This window comes from Hippoglossus stenolepis, chromosome 23 (assembly GCF_022539355.2).
Source record: "Hippoglossus stenolepis isolate QCI-W04-F060 chromosome 23, HSTE1.2, whole genome shotgun sequence".
In the NCBI taxonomy this organism is placed as follows: domain Eukaryota; kingdom Metazoa; phylum Chordata; class Actinopteri; order Pleuronectiformes; family Pleuronectidae; genus Hippoglossus; species Hippoglossus stenolepis.
Window position 1 is genome coordinate 13,736,364 of NC_061505.1, and position 23,739 is coordinate 13,760,102.

General features: G+C 39.8%; 1 protein-coding gene across 4 annotated transcripts; it reads right to left on the reverse strand.

Moving 5' to 3' along the window:
• Positions 1–6,016: 6,016 nt before the first annotated feature.
• On the reverse strand, positions 6,017–21,879 carry LOC118102215 (L-selectin-like). 4 transcript variants are annotated; one of them, XR_007032369.1, is made up of 6 exons: positions 21,747–21,879; positions 21,270–21,644; positions 20,803–21,156; positions 20,473–20,564; positions 19,105–19,488; positions 19,036–19,047 (listed from the first exon to the last, which is right to left on the reverse strand). XR_007032369.1 is itself a non-coding variant. In XM_047338750.1 (5 exons), exons 1-5 carry the CDS (start codon positions 21,781–21,783, stop codon positions 6,560–6,562), a joined length of 984 nt encoding a protein of 327 aa, XP_047194706.1. In that variant the 5' UTR covers positions 21,784–21,852; the 3' UTR covers positions 6,017–6,559. The 4 variants fall into 4 exon arrangements, 3 of the variants coding, with proteins under 3 accessions (XP_047194706.1, XP_035004158.2, XP_035004156.1); XM_047338750.1 differs by lacking the exons at positions 19,036–19,047; positions 19,105–19,488; positions 20,473–20,564; positions 20,803–21,156; positions 21,270–21,644 and adding exons at positions 6,017–6,685; positions 7,658–7,749; positions 7,988–8,341; positions 8,455–8,829 and having other exon boundaries at positions 21,747–21,852; XM_035148267.2 differs by lacking the exons at positions 19,036–19,047; positions 19,105–19,488; positions 20,473–20,564; ... (1 more) ...; positions 21,270–21,644; positions 21,747–21,879 and adding exons at positions 6,017–6,685; positions 7,658–7,749; positions 7,988–8,341; positions 8,455–8,829; positions 8,932–9,073.
• Positions 21,880–23,739: the final 1,860 nt, after the last annotated feature.

Here is a 23,739-nt window from a genome sequence, read left to right on the forward strand (position 1 = left end):
TAGTACCGTATCACCCCACTAGAGCACTGCGCTCCCAGAATTCAGGCTTACTTGTCGTCCCTAAAGTCTCAAAAAGTAGAGTAGGAGCCAGAGCTTTCAACTATCCAGCTCCTCTCCCGTGGAATCATCTCCCACTTTCAGTTCGGGAGGCTGACACCATTTGTAAGTTTAAAACCTTCCTTTACGATAAAGCTTAGATTTAGAGCCGTTACAGGCTTGTCTTGGACCTGCTCTTAGTTATGCGACATTCTAGGTCTAGAATGTCGGGGGACACATGACACATGGATCTTCTCTTCCCAGCTTCTCCTTCCTCTTCTCCCTCCTTATCACATCAAAGAAATGAATATCTCATCAAGACTTGACTTCTTCCCCAGAGCCCCTATGCCTTATCGTCCGCAGATCCAGGGCCGCGGCTGCGGCCACATCAAGGATTATGATGGTCGATCGCGTATAAGAGATCGTGATCGTAATGGCGGATCCTGTATGGTGGATCCTGTATCGTGCTGGCTGACCGTGATAATAATAGTGGCAGCTGATGGTGGATCCTGATGGCGGCGGTGGATCATGATTTTGGACTATGGTGGCATCCGATCGTGATGGTGGATCATGATCGTGGTGGCTGCTGACCGTGGACTATGATTACAACAAGACTTGATATACAATATATCTACTCAGATACTTTACCATTACTGACAATAATCCATCAATTCATTTACCTTCCATTATGCTACAAAGTGTTTATTCTAATCAATGATGTAAACACCCTTATCTTTCTGATGTTCTCCATTACACGTGGCATCTATTGCACTTCTGTCCGTCCCTCACATGTGGCTCTCTCTGAGGTTTCTACGTTCTTTTTAACCTGTTAAAAGGGTTTTTTTGTTGTTTTTTCCTTACTGTTGTGGAGAGTTAAGGGCAGAGGATGTCACACCTTGTTAAAGCCCTATGAGACAAATTGTGATTTGTGAATATGGGCAATACAAATAAATTTGATTGATTGAAGAAGGTTTTACAGAGTCAGAGGTAATTCGCACTGTGATTAAGATCATAAAACCTGTTACATTTAGAGATATGTTAACTAACAAAAGTGATTTAACTGTTGAGTTAAAGCGGTTTCTCCGCGCCCACATCAGGGACAAAAACAGGAATTAAGTAATGCTAAGCAGCAAGACAAAGAGAGCCCAGTGACTGTAAGTCCAGCTCAGCTTGACAGTAGTGAGTCAAGCAAGCTAACGTTGACACTAAGTTACAGGCTAACCATGCTGCTATTAGAGAACTGACTGCACAAGTGTCCTCACTGACCAAACATCTCACCCAGATGGCAAAACCTTCTGACAGTGTGGCACCTGCGGGCCCTACCTACCTGCAACCCGTCCTCACCTCCCATCATCTGAGACCAGGGGCATTGCAGCAACTGTATACAGCAGAGCAAGGTGAGCGGCCCTCAGTGTGTTTTTTTGGCCAAGCTGGACATTGGGCCATCGGCTGTCTGCAGAGAAAGATATGGGGAAATGGGGTGAGGTCACTGAAGAGGGGCAGCGAGTGACCGTGACAGCTGAGGATCCACCAGCACAAGCCAGCCACTCTAAAACAGCCGGCCGTGGGGGAGTGCCAACACCATCCCAACCACCACCAAGAAAGCGTCTAGCACATCTCATAGGAAAGCAATGTGGTCTCATGTGCTATCAATGGAGTCCCTCTTGAAATGTTGCTCGACTCAGGGGCCCAAGTGACGATGGTAGAGAGAGCATGGATAGACAAAGCACTCCCCAATGTCTGAATCCAGCCACTCGAATCCCTCCTTTCGGGTTAGGAGCAGCCTTTGGAGATCTCTGCAGCCAATGGCACAGACTTTCCTCTTGATGGCTGGGTAGACGTTGAACTTCAGGTCTGTAGTGAGAATTATGGACATGTCAACATACAAGTGCTACTGTTAATCAGCAGGAACAGCCTGAACTGTCCTCTGTTGGGCCAGAATTTCTTTCCGTAATTTTGTGGGAATGGGATCTAAGATACAAGTTGTGGGTTTAGAAGATGAGATTATTTTTGCTCAGCTGATCAAGGGTGATCTTTGATCAGGGTGATTTATTTTCTTCTATTTCTGTGGAGTAATAGGCAGCACTTGCTTTGTGGAGGGCCTTCTTATAAACTTTAACACTATCTTTCCAGGCTAGGTGATTTTCAACACGATTGTTGGAGCGCCACTTCCTTTCTAGTTTTCTTCACGCTTGTTTTAATTCATGTGTGTTGGAAATTACACCAGGGAGCTAATTTACTATGTTTTACAAGTTACATTTTTATAGGAGTCTATTGAGTCTAATGTAAATCGTAATGACTTTACAGAGGTAGACATCTAGAAAAGGAGTCTTTTATTAGTGGCATGTATTCTGATAATAAGAAATCGAAGGTTACTAAATTATGGTCTGATAGAATCGGATTATGTGGAAGTGCTATTAGATGTTGAATTTTGACACCGTATGATAGTACAAGGTAAAGTGTGTGGAAACAACACTGACTGAAACCAATTGAGTCTAGTACTGAAATAAATGCTAAACTAAGGCTATCATTATTATTGTCAACATGAATATCAAAGTCACCGACAATAATAACTTTATCTGTTTTTAGGACTAGGTTTATGAAAAACTTCGGGAATTCTGTTAAAAATTCAGAATAAGCCCCAGGAGCACGGTAAACTACAGCAAATATGATTGGCTGTTGGTATTTCTTGGATGGGTGTGGAAGACTAAGAACAAGACTTTCAAATGAGTTGTAGCTTAGTTTAGGTTTAGGATTAATTGATAGACTGGATTTAAAAATATCAGCAACTCCACCTCTCTAGGGGAACCGGTGTATTTACATGACTGGGGGGGTAGATTCATTTCGGCTGACATATTCATGGGGATGCAGCCAGGTCTCAGTGAGGGACAATAAATCAACTTTTTGATCTGAGACTAGTTCATTTACTGAAATAACCTTCGATGATAGTGATCTTATGTTTAAAAGTCCACATTTAATAGTCTTGTTTGTTGAGTTGTTGCAGAGGTTGTGTTAATTTGTATTAGTTTTTTGTGTAGAATTCTCCCTCTGTTCATGTTTGATTTAAATAATTTAATGGGACGGGGGACAGACACAGTCTCTATTGGGTTGTGGTTGTGTGACTGATCCAGAGGGAGCGCAGAGAAGTGTGTATTACTGCAGCTCTGCGTCCTGGTCCCAACTCTGGGTTGTCATTTGGGGTTTATAAACTGAGTAATATTCCTAGAAAAGAGAGCTGCTCCATCCCAAGTGGGATGAACGCCGTCTCTCCTAACAAGACCAGGTTTCCTCCAAAAAGTTTGCCAATTGTCTACAAAGCCCACACCATTTACAGGACACCACCTCGACAGCCAGCAGTTAAAAGACAACATGCGGCGAAACATGTCATCACTTGTCGTGTTAGGAAGAGGTCCAGAGAAAATTACAGTGTCCAACATCGTTTTTGCAAAAGCACACACCGACTCAACATTAACTTTAGTGACCTCCAACATACGAAGCCGGGAGTAAATGTGATTGGTCAAACTAGAAACACAAACCAGGAGGCTTCAGTCCCCAAAATCTTCACCTAAATACAGGATTTATTATTTCACCTCCAGAATCAGGCAGTTTGGAGGTGATGAGACAGCCCTTAGTTCTACATGTTGGAAATGAAAACTTAAAAAAGTAAACAAGGAAAAAGATGAGCCATATGGGGGGTGTGGAGGCCCCAGGGTCCAAGGGGACTGACCCAACCATTTCCACTTAAGTCCTTTAACTAGTTCTGTATATTAACACACTTTAGTTTGCATTGTTCTCATTCATTATTATTATTCACAAGCCATTGTAATAATCTGGTCTACAGAGCCAACTAATGGTAATGAAAACAACCACACTAGCAGTAAAAATGAACATGTTATTTTTGTGTTTAAGCTCTTTCATGAATTCAGTTTGTGTTGACACTGTTGGAGCTGAGTTCATTCCACTTCATTACTGCTGTTGTGGCTGCTGCTGTGTTGTAGCACACTACACTATTGGAAGCTGTTTCATCGTTTCTTCAACACATGTGGGAGCAGAATACAAACATCTCTTCAGTCTAATACAGTCCAGTACTTCATTCAATTCTATTCTATTTGATTTGTATAGCGCCAAATCACAACGTACATTATCTCAAGGCACTTTACGTATTAAGGTCCAGACCTTGATATAACAGAGAAACCCAACAATTTCCAAAATGAACAAGCACTATGGCTTCAGTAAAACTAAGTAAATCTACTTAAAGTATTAAAGGTAAAGTGCAGCCCACTCTCTGCTCTGTCTACTGTATATTGTTTAACACAATGCTAGTCCACACTGACATACATCTCTTTTAAATGCAGTCATGAACGGGGTTTATTTCACGACTGAGTCTTGGTGGTGGCCTCTATTTTAAAAAATAACGTAAACATGTAATGCAATGCATTGTACAAAAATGTAGTGGTGTAGACAGTCAGATATTTGCTGATATATGAAGTGGAGTCAAATTGAAAATTACCAGAAAATAAATCGACTTAATTAAAGTTCAAATTCATGAAAGATGTAGTACTTTAATGTAGTAAATGTATTTCATTACATCCCACAACTGCATCTATATACATAAGGTCAACCTGCATACAATGTCCTGTGAATGGTGTTTCTCATTTGTCTTCATTTCGTTCCTCTTCAGACAGAACGTCATCAGTCAGATCCCAGGTCTGGAGATTCTGGACGACACAGAGGTCCTGGAGAAGGAGAGAGCCCAGGCTCAGAAAACCTACAGGCTGCAGCAGAGCAGCCACGGCAGCAGGAAGAGGAAGGAGGACTCCTCCAGGAAACACACACACATGCAGAAAAAGTCTAATACGATCATAAGACAATAGCACAGACTTGTAGGTTTATGATCCCTTCACTAAGAGTCACAGCTTGAGTGTAACACTGACAACCCTATCATACACTGTACACTGTGAGTTCTGTAGCTGCTTGTAGTCACAGCAACACAATGTTTACACTCTATATTCAGATGTAAAAGCCATGTTTAATAAAGTTATCAAATTAAAAATGGAAATATTCCACTTTCATGTGAATAATGTTTACCATAATTCCTCCTTACATAGTTTATGTATGTATATACATATACAATCAGCAAGTGGTTGTGATCACTTTTAAACCCCAGATGGTCTTTTATTTGTGAGCTGATATAGAGAAAATATTCTTTCTTTCATGATGTGCCAGTGTTGTACGGTTGTCTGCTATAAGAAACGTTAGTCTCCTTCATTCTGTTTGAATACTGCCGAAGCTCACACTTCCTCTCTGTGTGTGTGTGTGTGTGTGTGTGTGTGTGTGTGTGTGTGTGTGTGTGTGTGTGTGTGTGTGTGTGTGGGAGTGAGAGACTCTTGCATAACACATTTCATACAGAGGGTAAAGTTAATTCACTGACAGAGCAGACGGATGTTGTGTCACCTTGTGTATTGTTTACAATGCAGATTATTGACATTAGTGTGTGTGTGTGTTGTACATGCAGTGTGCGTGTACATTCCTGTTTTGGGAATGTTGGGGTAAATGGGGCTGCAACTGCATACATTGCAACTGCAGTCTATGGTCTTACCCCTAGGGGTCAGCAGAGTCAAATAGAAAGCTGCTAGAGACCGTCTCCCAAAGCATTGAACTTAATCAGTGTCATTTTATGGGATTTCTGGGATGAATGTGAGTCTAATTCTTTAGACATTATTCAGAAACATTAAAAAAACCTGTGGTTATTTGTTGCCCCTTTGCAAACCTGTGAGTGAGAAAACAAAGGATTTGTTTATAAAGTGTAAATAACAGTTTTAATGATGAGGGTCAGACTCTTCTACAGGATGCATTGTTGGAGATAAAAAGTCTAATACTGTGCCAGATGCTAAGTCTAGACTTTTTTTCCAACACGTATACTTTGCTATTACTGGAGTCTCAATAGTTGGTTAAAATAATTCACTGGAGATGATCAGAGTTCAATGCAGTAGTGTTTATTCTTTTACAAGATGTAAACCAGAGATGGTTCCGGAACCCAACTGACGACAGAGCTTCAATTTTTTTTTAATGATTACATTTCCACACACTTAATATATGATAAAAAAACAATCATTCCAGTAAGGGCGCATATATGATTACATTTCTTTGTGCTGGATATATGGTGCTGTCTGGTGAAAGCGTACAGTTGCAACCAGAAATCTGTTTTACATGAGCTTGACCTGTGCTGTGGGTCTTTGTCATTCCCTGAGTATTAGACATAATCAGCTGTAACATTATTAACCTGCCTAGCAACTAATTACATTTTCCTTCCAATGGAGACTCTCCCTGTGTCTGTTGTTAATTACGCATACAGTTCCTGATGCTCTTTATACACAGACGCACACTTTAAGCATATAAGCACAATAGCTAGTTTTTCTACAACAGCATTCATTGGTATGGTTTAACTGCGTACAGTGATAGTGGTGTGTATACGTGCAGACATGAAACATTAGCGCATGTAATAAAAGTTGAATTCAAATTTTTAAAGTTCAGTCTTTTTTTTCTTGTCGGAACCTTTTTCGTCCTTGTGGAAAACTTTCCCATCAGCCTTTTCTCTCCACTTCAAGGTGACGCCACTCTGTCCTTTCTCCTTCAATCTTTCCTGGAACTGAAAAACAGAAATGAAGACTATTTGAAATACTTTTAACAGATTCCATTGCTCTCTAAGACAAAGAGTTATGTGTTTTTAGTCAATTCAATTCTATTTATATAGTGTATATATCATAATATACATCATCTCAAGGAACTTTACATAGAAAGTGAAGACTTTAAAATGTATAGAGAAACCCAACAGTTCCCACAACGAGCAGCACTTTGGAGACTGTGGAGACAAAAACTCTCATCAACTGGAAGAAACCTCTAGAACCAGACTCAATGTGGGCAAGAAGGAGAGGGGGGTGCAAAAGAGGGGATGGAAGAAAGAGATAGGAGGAGAGGGGAGAGAGAAAAGAGAGAGACCAACAAGAGTGATCATTATTAATGGAAAGATGTTATTAGTAATAATAATAATAATAATAATAATAATAATAATAATAATAATAATAATAATAATAATAATAATAAATAATTAAAAGGAGAAGATTAAGAAGTAGACTTGTTGTTTGTCTGAATCCTGCAGCTCTGGACACATAAACAGCATCACGTCCCAGAGTAACATTTTCTTTTGAGGCATTTTTGGTCTTTATTGGAAAGATGATATTTACATGGACACTGCTCTTTCGTGGCAGGAGCTGTAACTGCTCAGCTACCAAGATATTTGTCTGCTGGAATGTTTGTATTTTGTGATCGTCACATAGCAATCATGCCAAAATCAGGATTTATGTTTCCTTGTCTCAAAAACTGCAGATCTACATTAGCAATACCTGGAAGAATTATCTGTCAAAATAATTAAAGGAGTCAACATGATTATAACTCTTCTTTCCATTGTTGTGGCTGCTTTGCATTGTAGAACATCTGTGACTGGAGTTTTTTTACATTCACTTGTCTCCTTCATGGTTATTTGATGATGTCAAACTCTGTAATACATCTGTCCAGGGTCTATGAATGAGTTCATGTTTCAGGGTGGATTTTGGAGACTTGCCTCTTTCAGAATCTGTTCTTTCACAGCAGGGTCATTCAGGTCCACAGAGGAGTCCTGTAGCTCCACCCTCACCTTCACCAACGTCTTTACTGCTGCTTAGACAAAGAACGAGGAGAGAAACAAAACACACGTTTAATGTGGTGTATAGTTTTGTGATACCTACAGTTATTCCTGTGGAGATAGAACTACTCAGATCTTTGATTTAAAACACAGATTGAGGAACCTCTGGTCTCTGGGCTGCATGTTGCCCACAAGACAGTTTGATCAGGCCTGTCAGGAAACGCACAAATAATCAAATAAGCAGCAAAAAAATACAAAAAAGATTCTCACTTGGGACACTGTAGCAGACAAATGGTTTTCTTTCTTCACAGGAAAATAACCTCCAGTTTCCTCCCTTCTCCAAATCTGCAACACCACAGACGAATTTAATCGAGCCAAGTCTGTTGTTACCCTGATACCAGGAGCTGAATGAGTAGTTACTCCCGTCGGACCAGTAAATCTGAGGATCTCTGTACAAACCGATCCATGCCCATACGAGAGGTATTATCAAGTAATGTATCTTGTCATTGTCAGTGTTGTTCCTCACAGTGGCCAGATCTGTGTAGTGTTCTCTGCAGTGCCTCTGAGCCTCAGACCAATTCTTTGTTGTATTCACCAGCACAAAGTCAGAATCCTCTAATGTTCCTGCAGTTAAGTTGAGAACAAAAGAGGGATTGTTGAGATCACACAATGGTTTTCAAAATCATATCTTATACAGTATGTTGTATAGTAAAGATCAATATAAAGCACAGCATTACCATTGTAGCAGACAAATGCAGTCTTCCTATGGCAGTAATAATCAAACCATCTTCCATAGTTCGTCATGGCTACACAGAGCTGATTGGCAGCAAAATTGTTTGTGCCACCATCATACCAGTTCCTATATTCAGCTCCACTCTCGTTGAACCCATCTGACCACTTCCAGTCAATATGATTATACAGGCCAATCCAAACCTTAGAGCTGTTACCAGCGGCGGAAACTGTGTCGTTAAGTTTCTTCATTTCTTCAGTGTTTTCAATAGTGGCCAGGTCTGTGTACGTCTCTCTGCAGTAGCTCTGAGCTTCAGTCCAATTCATTGCATCAGACACAAAGTGGTACTGATGGAGGAGGCATGTGGAGAAGGTGAGGCACCCTGAGGATGAAACCAGTTATTTTTGTTATGTATGAGGACTCAAATTAATCTCAATATTCAGATTTCCTGTTAGACATCATACAAACAGTGAAATTCACTGACCTGAGAGACACAAGACACCAATGAAGATCCCTTCCATCCTGATGCTGCTCTGTGGACTGTCTGTGCCAGTGTTCACCACTAACACCAAACTGAACTAGTTCTAGTGCAGATTTAGGGAAATGTAACACCAGCTCCTCCTCTTCTACTGAAAATAGTCAGTGTTCTGTTGAACTCTTTATGCAAAAAGGCAAAGATGCAAACAACATAATTTTTCTCGTTTATTTCTGGAGGCATCTCACTATGCAGATAGTTCTGATCGTATCTGACCAACACTGGTCTCTGCCTCCACCCCTGTACAGGTGGTGAGTGAATGAATGTCTGTTTGTCTTGCTCACACCGTGGATCCAATGATATCTCTGTGACAGGGATGTTTGAAATGTTTATCTATTAATGTTGTGATCACCTCTAATTCCATCCAATATGTAGATCAGATAAAAACAAGGATGAAAGGAGAAGAAAAATAAATGATGATGTGTATTATTATTATTATACTGCTATCATCTATGCATTATTTTCATTATAACAACCAGTCGGATAATGGTTCCTGGTTTCTCTATAATTTTACAAGGTCTCAACTTTACTATGTAAAGTTCCTTGAGATAATCTATTTTATAATTTGGTGCTAAACAAATTAAATTGAATTAACTCATTACCCAATTGCATATCCTCAGGCTGTAGGCATTGTTGTTTGATTTTAGGGCCTAAAATTCCCACCAAGCTTATGTTTTAAAGCTCTGTTATGTTTGCAAGACATCCACAGTGAGCAAGATGGGACTCTGAGATTTGTTGGTGGTAAAATCCGCGAGTGCATCTGCAGGACTGTTTACTCCCTTTGTCTGTGTCTCTGTTTGGCCTTTTTAGACCTTCTTTTGTCTCAAACTCTGAGGCTGTGTTAGAGCTGTGCTGAACCGGGATGGAGGAGAACAACATGTTCCTCTGAACTACCCCCTGACCCCAACCATCCTGAGACTGAGACAGACCCCTGCAGTACACCAGCCAATCCACTGTTCAGTCACACTTTATGAAAAAGTGAAAGTAAAATACATTAAATACCCTGAAATCAATGAAATTATTTTTAATTGTAAAAGATACTTCCTGTCAGTGGCTACACTCAAAAAAATAACTCATTGGGTGAACTCAATTCACTTGTTGGCAGGTTTTCCATCCAATAAATATATGTAGCTCTAACTCAATTTAATAAAATCCCTGCAATATAATTTATTCTCATTAGTCCAACTAATTTCTCTCACATAAAGCTAAAATAACATTATTACATTAACTAGTTGATTAGTTAAGTTGATTTACATAACACCAACTTATCTTTTTTAAAGGCAGCTAAAGTAAAATATCCACATAGATGATGTGAAATTGATTTTAGTTAGTCCGACACAAAATTATATAATTGGAAATTAATAAGATAATATTGCTTTTCATCTGATCCCCGTTTAGACGCAGGAGACAAACCTCGTTTGAGTTTTTTTTTATTTTAAAATGCTCAGAAACTAGCATAGTAAAAACCAACCAACATTGAAAACTTTTTTGTTTGTTTTATATACAACAAATATCAAGAAACAAACTGATCAGGAAATAAAAGCAACACAATCCTGACAGTAATCCTGAATTCAACATCAATACAAATACATATATTTTTTTACTTATAATATATTAACTTTTACTTGAATACACTTTTTTTGAATACTAAAACTTTTGAAGTGCACTGGAAACAAATGGTAATCTTAACAGCTCTGTAGCAGAGTGACTTGCAGCATTAAGAGGCCAAGAAAACTACAGTGTTCTCCTAATATTCAACATGACATCCATACAGCCATAAAGAAACCAATTTACAGAGTAATGTCTCCCCTTGGGTCCATGCATCTAGCAATATTGATCACAATTGTTCAGAAATAGCCATTCACCAGTTTGACTCTCATGCCCAGCTCTGTAGCTCGTGAAAAATAAATGCCTAGCAATCCCCCAGTCCCAAAAACAACAAGGCAATAAACTTGTTGGTCTGTAAATGTTTTCAGTCTGTAAATGTTTTCATTTACAGACCAACAGAATCCGGTTTTAACTCATTATAACTCATTAAAGCAGTAATTTAAATGTAGCTTTTAATCTGTAACAGAGTGACTGGCAGCATTAAGAGGTCATTCACAACCAAAGAAAACTACAGTAAAATCGTGTTTATGTCCATTTGGCCTGAGTTGAGAGTCATGAAGGTGACAAGGCAGCAGTACAAAAGTGCTGTAGAGCAGAGACAAAGACACATAGATGGAAAGGGGAAGTTACGTGGACCGAATTTCCATATGTGAACATACTTCTCCCAGCTCATGGAAATCCAGTCATTAAAAATATCATACCCAGGAAAAACATCACTGAGGTCGCACAACTTTGTCGGCTGTGTTTCCCGCTCATGCAAACAACTTTTTTCTCATTTATCTCTGGTGGCATCTCACTATGCAGATTGTTATGACTGTATCTGACCAACACTGGTCTCTGCCTCCACCCCTGTGCAGGTGGTGAGTGAATGAATGTCTGTTTGCCTTGCTCACACCGTGGATCCAATGATACCTCTGTGACAGGGATGTTTGAAATGTTTATCTATTAATGTTGTGATCACCTCTAATTCCATCCAATATGTAGATCAGATGAAAATAAGGATGAACAGAGAAGAACAATGAATGATGATGAGTATTATTATTAATATTATTATTATTATTATACTGCCATCATCTATGCATTATTTTCATTCTAACAACCAGTCTGACAGTAGTTTCTGCTCTCTCTCTCTCTCTCTCTCTCTCTCTCTCTCTCTCTCTCTCTCTCTCTCTCTCTCTCTCTCTCTCTCTCTCTCTCTCTCTCTTTCTCTTTGGCCGCTCACATTGAATCTGCTTCTCAAGGTTTCTTAGTTCAACAGGAAGCTATTGCCACAACATATAGTCATTTTGTCTGTGAAGATTCTAAGTCATCCAGGTCATGGTTGTCCAAGAAAACTTGGTTCGATGGCAACTGGACTTGGATGCAGATACTTGTGTAGAGGGGAACACTAGGACCCAGGCACAATTTGGCAAATCAAGGGAGAGCATCTCAGCAGTTAAAAGGCCGAATGAGCACTGGTGTGTGTCAGCATTCATTCCTGCTCTTATGATCATGCCTGTGCACATGTCCTTGGTAAGCCAAACAAACCTTTGTTTTAATCAGAAAAGTGTGATTGTTGGGGTAATGTAGGGGTGCAAATGCCCCCTGAGGTATTGGAATTTTAATGTAAATATTGAATGTGTTGAGGTTTTACTATTTTTACTTTTGTAAAGGGTCATAACGGTCCAGAATTAGTTGCAGTGCAGGTATGAAACTGCATTTTACTTTTAAACTGTGTTAGGCAATTAGACTGAAAATACAATGTGCTGTGTTTATTTTACAGGCAAAGTGCTGGTTGCCGTTTATTTTATATTTATTTTATATTTATTTTATATTTCCTGTACTTTAAGCAAAGTGTTAATCTGCCTTTTTGTCTCTGTTAGTGCTGTAGCTGTTGTTGGCCCCTATTCACAGGAGTGGCTGGTGCAGTGGAAGTTCACTTGTTGATTTGTGGTTTGCTGTGGCACTGGTAGTAGTTTGGTGTGTTTTCTGTTGGGAAAAAGCGTTTAATGTGTGTATAGTTTTTGTTACTCATGATAGCATACTTCCAGTGCACTAGCCTGCTGACTGTAAACAGGAGTCACAATTGGAAGATGTTTCAGCTCTCATCCAAGGCCCTGCTCATATCTGTGTGTTACATGTGTCCATCAACATCTGTTATGTTTGGAGCAAGTAGCTTGTGAGAAAAAGGGTGTGAAAGTTGAACCGCAGCGATTGATACTTCAATGTATAGCTGATTATATATAGTTGTTCTGGAAGTTTTCTGGAAGCTGGTGAAAGGAGAACTCAGGCAGCAGCTGATGTCTTATGCAGAATATTTAGGTTAAATTTAGAACTGAATTTAAAATTCTCCTCCTCACCTTCAAGGCCCTTAATAATATGGCACCATTATACCTTAAAGAGCTGATAGTACCATAGGAGCCAGAGCTTTCATCTATCAATCTCCTCTCCTGTGGCTGCTGACCATAGACCTTTACCATTACTGACAATAATCCATCAATTCATTTACCTTCCATTATGCAACAAAGTGTTTATTCTAATCAATGCTGCAAACACCCTTATCTTTCTGATGTTCTCCGTTACACGTGGCATCTTTTGCACTTCTGTCCGTCCTGGGAGAGGGATCCCTCACATGTGGCTCTCTCTGAGGTTTCTACGTTCTTTTTAACCTGTTAAAAGGGTTTTTTTTGTTGTTTTTTCCTTACTGTTGTTGAGAGTTAAGGGCAGAGGATGTCACACCTGGTTAAAGCCCTATGAGACAAATTGTGATTTGTGAATATGGGCTATAAAAATGAATTTGATTGATTGAAGACGGTTTTACAGAGTCAGAGGTAATTCTCACTGTGATTAAGATCATAAAACCTGTTACATTTAGAGATATGTTAACTAACAAAAGTGATTTAACTGTTGAGTTAAAGCGGTTTCTCCGTGCCCACATCAGGGACAAAAACAGTTCTGAGCTTTTCCAAGAGTTAAGTAATGCTAAGCAGCAAGACAAACAGAGCCCACAGCAATTTTTGTACAAATGATGGGTTTGAAGCAACGTGTTCTTTTTGAGTCACAACAGCCTGCTGCAGAGTTAAGCTATGACAAAAACCTGGTTCAGGGTACCTTTCTGCACACACTATACCAAGGGTTAAATGAGAAAAACAGCCAATCACTAAGTCTACTAGAGAGGAGGCAGAAAGACTAAAACACCTGGGCATGGTAGCAAAACCTCGATCAGTGACTGTAAGTACAGCTCAGCTTGACAGTAGTGACTCAAGCAAGCTAACGTTGACACTAAGTTACAGGCTAACCGTACTGCTATTAGAGAACTGACTGCACAAGTGTCCTCACTGACCAAACATCTCACCCAGATGGCAAAACCTTCTGACGGTGTGGCACCTGCGGACCCCTGCCCACCTGCAACCCATCCTCACCTCCCATCATCTGAGACCAGGGGCAGGTGCAGCAACTGTATACAGCAGAGCAAGGTGAGCTGCCCTCACTGTTTTTTTGTGGCCAAGCTGGACATCGAGCCATCGGCTGTCTTCAGAGAAAGATATCGGGGAACGTGGTGAGGTCACTGAAGAGGGGCAGCGAGTGAACGTGACAGCTGAGGATCCACCAGCACAAGCCAGCCACTCTAAAACAGCCGGCCGTGGGGGAGTGCCAACACCGTCCCAACCACCACCAAGAAAGTGTCTAGCACATCTCATAGGAAAGCGATGTATGGTCTCATGTGCTATCAATGGAGTCCCTCTTGAAATGTTGCTCGACTCAGGGGCCCAAGTGACTATGGTAGAGAGAGCATGGATAGACAAAGCACTCCCCAATGTCTGAATCCAGCCACTCGAATCCCTCCTTTCGGGTTAGGAGCAGCCTTTGGAGATCTCTGCAGCCAATGGCACAGACTTTCCTCTTGATGGCTGGGTAGACGTTGAACTTCAGGTCTGTTGTGAGAATTATGGACATGTCAACATACAAGTGCCACTGTTAATCAGCAGGAACAGCCTGAACTGTCCTCTGTTGGGCCAGAATTTCTTTCCGTAATTTTGTGGGAATGGGATCTAAAATACAAGTTGTGGGTTTAGAAGATGAGATTATTTTTGCTCAGCTGATTGAGGGTGATCAGAGAGAAGCTGTCTAAATAATTGGTAAGATTCTCAGCTGTTTCTGAGATTTCTATTCTTGAGGGCAGGAGATGGTTGATTTTATTTCTCATAGTTAGAATTTTATCATTAAAGAAGGTCATAAAGATATTGCTATTCAGGGATTGCGGAATACTGGGTTCGGTGGAGGTGTGACTCTCTGTCAGCCTGGCTACAGTGCTGAAGAGAAACCTGGGGTTGTTTTTATTTTCTTCTATTTCTGTGGAGTAGTAGGCAGCTCTTGCTTTGTGGAGGGCCTGCTTATAAACTTTAACACTATCTTTCCAGGCTAGGTGATTTTCAACACGATTGTTGGAGCGCCACTTCCTTTCTAGTTTTCTTCACGCTTGTTTTAATTCATGTGTGTTGGAAATTACACCAGGGAGCTAATTTACTATGTTTTACAAGTTTCTTTTTTAGAGGCGCTATGGAGTCTAATGTAAATCGTAATGACTTTACAGAGGTAGACATCTAGAAAAGGAGTCTTTTATTAGTGGCATGTATTCTGATAGTAAAAAATCGAAGGTTACTAAATTATGGTCTGATAGAATTGGATTATGTTGAAGTACTATTAGATGTTGAATTTTGACACCGTATGATAGTACAAGGTCAAGTGTGTGGTAACAACACTGACTGAAACCAATTGAGTCTAGTACTGAAATAAATGCTAAACTAAGGCTATCATTATTATTGTCAACATGAATATTAAAGTCACCGACAATAATAACTTTATCTGTTTTTAGGACTAGGTTTATGAAAAACTTAGGGAATTCTGTTAAAAATTCAGAATAAGCCCCAGGAGCACGGTAAACTACAGCAAATATGATTGGCTGTTGGTATTTCTTGGATGGGTGTGGAAGACTAAGAACAAGACTTTCAAATGAGTTGTAGCTTAGTTTAGATTTACGATTAATTGATAGACTGGATTTAAAAATATCAGCAACTCCACCTCCTCGGCCAAAGTCTCTGGGAACCGGTGTATTTACATGACTCGGGGGGTAGATTCATTTCGGCTGACATATTCATGGGGATGCAGCCAGGTCTCAGTGAGGGACAATAAATCAACTTTTTGATCTGAGACTAGTTCATTTACTGAAATAACCTTCGATGATAGTGATCTTATGTTTAAAAGTCCACATTTAATAGTCTTGTTTGTTGAGTTGTTGCAGAGGTTGTGTTAATTTGTATTAGTTTTTTGTGTAGAATTCTCCCTCTGTTCATGTTTGATTAATATAATTTAATGGCACGGGGGACAGACACAGTCTCTATGGGGTTGTGGTTGTGTGACTGATCCAGAGGGAGCGCAGAGAAGTGTGTATTACTGCAGCTCTGCGTCCTGGTCCCAACTCTGGGTTGTCATTTGGGGTTTATAAACTGAGTAATATTCCTAGATAAGAGAGCTGCTCCATCCCAAGTGGGATGAACGCCGTCTCTCCTAACAAGACCAGGTTTCCTCCAAAAAGTTTGCCAATTGTCTACAAAGCCCACACCATTTACAGGACACCACCTCGACAGCCAGCAGTTAAAAGACAACATGCGGCGAAACATGTCATCACTTGTCGTGTTAGGAAGAGGTCCAGAGAAAATTACAGTGTCCAACATCGTTTTTGCAAAAGCACACACCGACTCAACATTAACTTTAGTGACCTCCAACATACAAAGCCGGGAGTAAATGTGATTGGTCAAACTAGAAACACAAACCAGAAGGCTTCAGTCCCCAAAATCTTCACCTAAATAAAGGATTCATTATTTCATCTCCAGAATCAGGCAGTTTGAAGGTTATGAGACAGCCCTTAGTTCTACATGTTGGAAATGAAAACGTAAAAAAGTAAACATGAAAAAGATGAGCGATATGGGGGGTGTGGTGGCCCCAGGGTCCAAGGGGACTGACCCAACCATTTCCACTTAAGTCCTTTAACTAGTTCTGTATATTAACACACTTTAGTTTGCATTGTTCTCATTCATTATTATGATTCACAAGCCATTGTAATAATCTGGTCTACAGAGCCAGCTAATGGTAATGAAAACAACCACACTAGCAGTAAAAATGAACATGTTATTTTTGTGTTTAAGCTCTTTCATGAATTCAGTTTGTGTTGACACTGTTGGAGCTGAGTTCATTCCACTTTATTACTGCTGTTGTGGCTGCTGCTGTGTTGTAGCACAGTACACTATTGGAAGCTGTTTCATCGTTTCTTCAACACGTGGGAGCAGAATACAAACATCTCTTCAGTCTAATACAGTCCAGTACTTCATTCAATTCTATTCTATTTGATTTGTATAACGCCAAATCACAACATACATTATCTCAAGGCACTTTACGTATTAAGGTCAAAACCTTGAATATAACAGAGAACCCAACAATTTCCAAAATGAACAACACTATGGCTTCAGTAAAACTAAGTAAATCTACCTAAAGTATTAAAGGTAAAGTGCAGCTCATTCTCTGCTCTGTCTACTGTATATTGTTTAACACAATGCTAGTCCACACTATCATATATCTCTTTTAAATGCAGTCATGAACGGGGTTTATTTCACGACTGAGTCTTGGTGGTGGCCTCTATTTAAAAAAATAACGTAAACATGTAATGCAATGCATTGTAAAAAAATGTAGTGGTGTAGACAGTCAGATATTTGCTGATATATGAAGTGGAGTCAAATTGAAAATTACCAGAAAATAATAAGTTCAAATTCATGAAAGATGTAGTACTTTAATGTAGTAAATGTATTTCATTACATCCCACAACTGCATCTATATACATAAGGTCAACCTGCATACAATGTCCTGTGAATGGTGTTTCTCATTTGTCTTCATTTCGTTCCTCTTCAGACAGAACGTCATCAGTCAGATCCCAGGTCTGGAGATTCTGGACGACACAGAGGTCCTGGAGAAGGAGAGAGCCCAGGCTCAGAAAACCTACAGGCTGCAGCAGAGCAGCCACGGCAGCAGGAAGAGGAAGGAGGACTCCTCCAGGAAACACACACACATGCAGAAAAAGTCTAATACTATCATAAGACAATAACACAGACTTGTAGGTTTATGATCCCTTCACTAAGAGTCACAGCTTGAGTGTAACACTGACAACCCTATCATACACTGTACACTGTGAGTTCTGTAGCTGCTTGTAGTCACAGCAACACAATGTTTACACTCTATATTCAGATGTAAAAGCCATGTTTAATAAAGTTATCAAATTAAAAATGGAAATATTCCACTTTCATGTGAATAATGTTTACCATAATTCCTCCTTACATAGTTTATGTATGTGTGTATCAGCAAGTGGTTGTGATCACTTTTAAACCCCAGTTGGCCTTTTATTTGTGAGCTGATATAGAGAAAATATTCTCTTTCATGCTGTGCCAGTGTTGCATGGTTGTCTGCTATAAGAAACGTTAGTCTCCTTCATTCTGTGTGTGTGTGTGTGTGTGTGTGTGTGTGTGTGTGTGTGTGTGTGTGTGTGTGTGTGTGTGTGTGTGTGTGTGTGTGTGTGTGTGTGTGTGTGTGTGTGTCTCTTGCATAACACATTTCATACAGAGGGTAAAGTTAATTCACTGACAGAGCAGACGGATGTTGTGTCACCTTGTGTATTGTTTACAATGCAGATTATTGACATTAGTGTGTGTGTGTGTTGTACATGCAGTGTGCATGTACATTCCTGTTTTGGGAATGTTGGGGGTAAATGGGGCTGCAACTGCATACATTGCAACTGCAGTCTATGGTCTTACCCCTAGGGGTCAGCAGAGTCAAATAGAAAGCTGCTAGAGACCGTCTCCCAAAGCATTGAACTTAATCAGTGTCATTTTCTGGGATGAATGTGAGTCTAATTCTTTAGACATTATTCAGAAACATTTTTAAAAAACTGTCGTTATTTGTTGCCCCTTTGCAAACCTGTGAGTGAGAAAACAAAGGATTTGTTTATAAAGTGTAAATAACAGTTTTAATGATGAGGGTCAGACTCTTCTACAGGATGCATTGTTGGAGATAAAAAGTCTAATACTGGGCCAGATGCTAAGTCTAGACTTTTTTTCCAACACGTATACTTTGCTATTACTGGAGTCTCAATAGTTGGTTAAAATAATTCACTGGAGATGATCAGAGTTCAATGCAGTAGTGTTTATTCTTTTACAAGATGTAAACCAGAGATGGCTCCGGAAACCAACTGACGACAGAGCTTCAATTTTTTTTAAATGATTACATTTCCACACACTTAATATAGGTTAAAAAAACAATCATTCCAGTAAGGGCGCATATATGATTACATTTCTTTATGCTGGATACATGGTGCTGTCTGGTGAAAGCGTACAGTTGCAACCAGAAATCTGTTTTACATGAGCTTGACCTGTGCTGTGGGTCTTTGTCATTCCCTGAGTATTAGACATAATCAGCTGTAACATTATTAACCTGCCTAGCAACTAATTACATTTTCCTTCCGATGGAGACTCTCCCTGTGTCTGTTGTTAATTAGACATTCTTCCCGGGCTGCATACAGTTCCTGATGCTCTTTATACACAGACGCACAGTTTAAGCATATAAGCACACAAAGGCTAGTTTTTCTATAACAGCATTCATTGGTATGGTTTAACTGCGTACAGTGATAGTGGTGTGTATATGTGCAGACATGAAACATTAGCGCATGCAATAAAAGTTGAATTCAAAATTTTAAAGCTCAGTCTTTTTTTTCTTGTCAGAACCTTTTTCCTCCTTGTGAAAAACTTTCCCATCATCCTTTTCTTTCCACTTCAAAGTGACGCCACTCAGTCCTTTCTGCTTCAATCTTTCCTGGAGCTGAAAAACAGAAATGGAGGCTATTTGAAATACTTTTAACAGATTCCTTTCCTCGCTAGGACAAAGAGTTCTGTGTTTTTAGTCAATTCAATTCTATTTATATAGCGTATATATCATAATATACATCATCTCAAAGAACTTTACATAGAAAGTCAAGACTTTAAAATGTATAGAGAAACCCAACAGTTCCCACAATGAGCAGCTCTTTGGAGACTGTGGAGAGAAAAACTCCCTCATCAACTAGAAGAAACCTCTAGAACCAGACTCAATGTGGGCAAGAAGGAGAGGGGGGTGTAAAAGAGGGAAGAGAAGAGAGAGAGATAGTGGGAGGAGAGTAGGGTTGAAAGGAGGGGATGAAAGAAAGAGATGGGATGAGTTGGGGAGAGAGAATAGAGAGAGACAAACAAGAGTGATAATTGTTAATGGAAAGATGTTATTAGTGACAGCAATAATGATTCTAATAATAATAATAATAACAATATTAATAATTAAAAGGAGAAGATTAAAAATTAGAATTGTTGTTTGTCTGAATCCTGCAGCTCTGGACACATAAACAGCATCAGGTCCCAAAGTAACATTTTCTTTTGAGTCATTTTTGGTCTTTATTGGAAAGATGATATTTACATGGACATTGCTCTTTCGTGGCAGGAGCTGTAACTGCTCAGCTACCAAGATATTTGTCTGCTGGAATGTTTGTATTTTGTGATCGTCACATAGCAGTTTCCTGGTCTCAAATAAAAAACTACAGATCTACATTCGCAATACCTGGAAGCATAATCTGTCAAAATAATTAAAGGAGTCAACATGATTATAACTCTTCTTTCCATTGTTGTGGCTGCTTTGCATTGTAGAACATCTGTGACTGGAGTTTTTTTTACATTCACTCATCTCCTTCATGGTTATTTGATGATGTCAAACTCTGTAATACATCTGTCCAGGGTCTATGAATGAGTTCATGTTTCAGGGTGGATTTTGGAGACTTGCCTCTTTCAGAATCTGTTCTTTCACAGCAGGGTCATTCAGGTTCACAAAGGAGTCCTGTAGCTTCACCCTCACCTTCACCAACGTCTTAACTGCTGCTTAGACAAAGAACGAGGAGAGAAACAAAACACACGTTTAATGTGATGTATAGTTTTGTGAAACCTACAGTTATTCCTGTGGTGATAGAACTACTCAGATCTTTGATTTAAAACACAGAGTGAGGAACCTCTGGTCTCTGGGCTGCATGTTGCCCACAAGAGAGTTTGATCAGGCCAGTCAGAAAACTCACAAATACAAAAACAAGCAACACAAAAATACTAAAAAGATTCTCACTTGGGACGCTGTAGCAGACAAATGGTTTTCTTTCTTCACAGGAAAATAACCTCCAGTTTCCTCCCTTCTCCAAATCTGCAACACCACATACGACTTTCATCGAGCCAAGTGGGTGTTCACCCTGATACCAGGAGCTGAATAAGTAGTTACTCCCGTCGGACCAGTAAATCTGAGGATCTCTGTACAAACCGATCCATGCCCATCGGAGAGGTGTTATCAAGTTCCCTATCTTGGTTCTGTCAGCGTTGTTCCTCACAGTGGCCAGATCTGTGTAGTGTTCTCTGCAGTGCCTCTGAGCCTCAGACCAATTCTTTGCTGTATTCACTAGCACAAAGTCAGAATGCTCTAATGTTCCTGCAGTTAAGTTGAGAACAAAAGAGGGATTGTTGAGATCACACAATGGTTTTCAAAATCATATCTTATACATTATGTTGTAAAGTAAAGATCAATATAAAGCACATCATTACCATTGTAGCAGACAAATTGTTTCTTCAGACGGCATTCAATATCAGACCATGTGTCAGACAAAGTCATGATCACATTGAGCTGATTGGCTTCATAATTGTTTGGTTCAATAGGATCCCAGTTCCTATATTCAGCTCCACTCTTGTTGAACCCATCTGACCACTTCCAGTCAATACGACTGTACAGGCCAATCCAAACCTTAGAGCTGTTACCAGCAGCGGAAACTGTGTCTTTAAGTTTCTTCATTTCTTCAGTGTTTTCAATAGTGGCCAGGTCTGTGTACGTCTCTCTGCAGTAGCTCTGAGCTTCAGTCCAATTCATTGCATCAGACACAAAGTGGTAGTGACGGGGGAGGCATGTGGAGAAGGTGAGGCACCCTGAGGATGAAACCAGTTATTTGTATTATGCATGAGGACTCAAATTAATCTCTATATTCAGATTTCCTGTTAGACATCATACAAACAGTGAAATTCACTGACCTGAGAGACACAAGACACCAATGAAGATCCCTTCCATCCTGATGCTGCTCTGTGGACTGTCTGGGCCAGTGTTCACCACTAACACCAAACTTAACTAGTTCTAGTGTAGATTTAGGGAAATGTAACACCAGCTCCTCCTCTTCTACTGAAAATACTCAGTGTTCTGTTGAACTCTTTATGCAAAATGGCAAAGATGCAAACAACAACATTTTCCTCGTTTATCTCTGGAGGCATTTCACTATGCAGATAGTTCTGATCGTATCTGACCAAGACTGGTCTCTGCCTCCACCCCTGTACAGGTGGTGAGTGAATGAATGTCTGTTTGTCTTGCTCACACCGTGGATCCAATGATACCTCTGTGACAGGGATGTTTGAAATGTTTATCTTTTAATTTTGTGATCACCTCTAATTCCATCCAATATGTAGATCAGATGAAAAGACAAGAAAAATAAATGATGATGAGTGTTATTATTTTTATACTGCTATCATCTATGCATTATTTTCATTATAACAACCAGTCTGATAATAGTTCCTAGTCTCTCTCTCTCTCTCTCTCTCTCTCTCTCTCTCTCTCTCTCTCTCTCTCTCTCTCTCCTCTTTCTCTTTGGCCACTCACATTGAATCTGCTTCTTGAGGTTTCTTAGTTCTAGTAAAAGCTTTTTTTTTCTCTCCACAGTCGTCAGTGCTGCTCGTTGTGGGAACGGTTGTGTTTCTCTATAATTTTACAAGGTCTCAACTTTACTATGTAAAGTTCCTTGAGATAATCTATTTTATGATTTGGTGCTAAACAAATAAAATTGAATTAACTCATTAACCAATTGCATAACCTCAGGCTGTAACCCCACTGGATATTGAAGCCTGCCTTCAGGTATCCAGTGTTCATCTTTACAACCTGGATGTGTTCATGGAGACACAATTTGCACCACATGTCTCAGATCCAGTCCTTCTAGGCCCGAGCAACAACTCAGCCCCAGCATGCTGTGTGTTTCCTGATCTCAATTGTATTCACTCATCTCCCTCAGGGTTATTTGATATCATCAAACTCTGTATTACATCTGTCCTGGGTCTATGAATGTGTTTCAGGGTGGATTTTGGAAACTTGCTGATTTCAGAATGTCTGCTTTCACAGCAGGGTCATTCAGGTCCAGAGGAACCTCTGGTCTCCAGGCTGCTTGTTGCCCACAAGACAGTTTGATCAGGCCTGTCAGACAACTCACAAAAACAAGCAACTCAGAAATAAACTTCCACCCTGTGGTAGTTTGCCATCTTCAACCTGTGCAGTTTATGTCTGACTACATTTTTTTTTCTGGACTCATATGAGGTCACCCTGACCTTTGACCACTGAAATCTAATCTGTTCATCTATGAGTCTCAGGCTGTGTTCGAACTCCCTCACTAATCACTGTATAGTTCACTATATAGTGAGTTCGCCATTTTTAGTGGTGTCTGAATGTTTACAGATTTTTTTTATACCCTATGTAATTGACTCATTGTTTCCCACAATGCATCATGAAAAGTGGTTTACAACCAATGTTCACTAACCAAACAATATATACCATCATGCATTTCACTCGTGGTGGAGAGACGGGAGGAGTGAGGGCAGCAGGAACAGCCCAACCTGTCGTTTTAATGTAAATAGAAGCAGAGCGGTGCATCAAAGCACAAAGTGTGGGAAACAAGTTTATTTCCACATTTAAAGATGATCATCCAACATGTTATTTTTTTTACAATAAAGCTGTAAAATGAACATTTAAAATTTACTTTGGGATTTTCCACGTTGTTGTTGTTGTACATTTTATTCCTGTGGCAATGATGTCATTTTTCGTTGCAGACAAAATGCGATGAATAGTGTGGGAAGCTTTTTTGTTCTTTTCCGATGAGCTCACTATATAGTGCTCTATATAGCAGTCAAATTTTTGACTTTTCATTTCAGTTTTGATCTTGTGTTTGGACTTTGTTTTTGTATATTTGTGTTTTGGGATTCGTACTCTGTA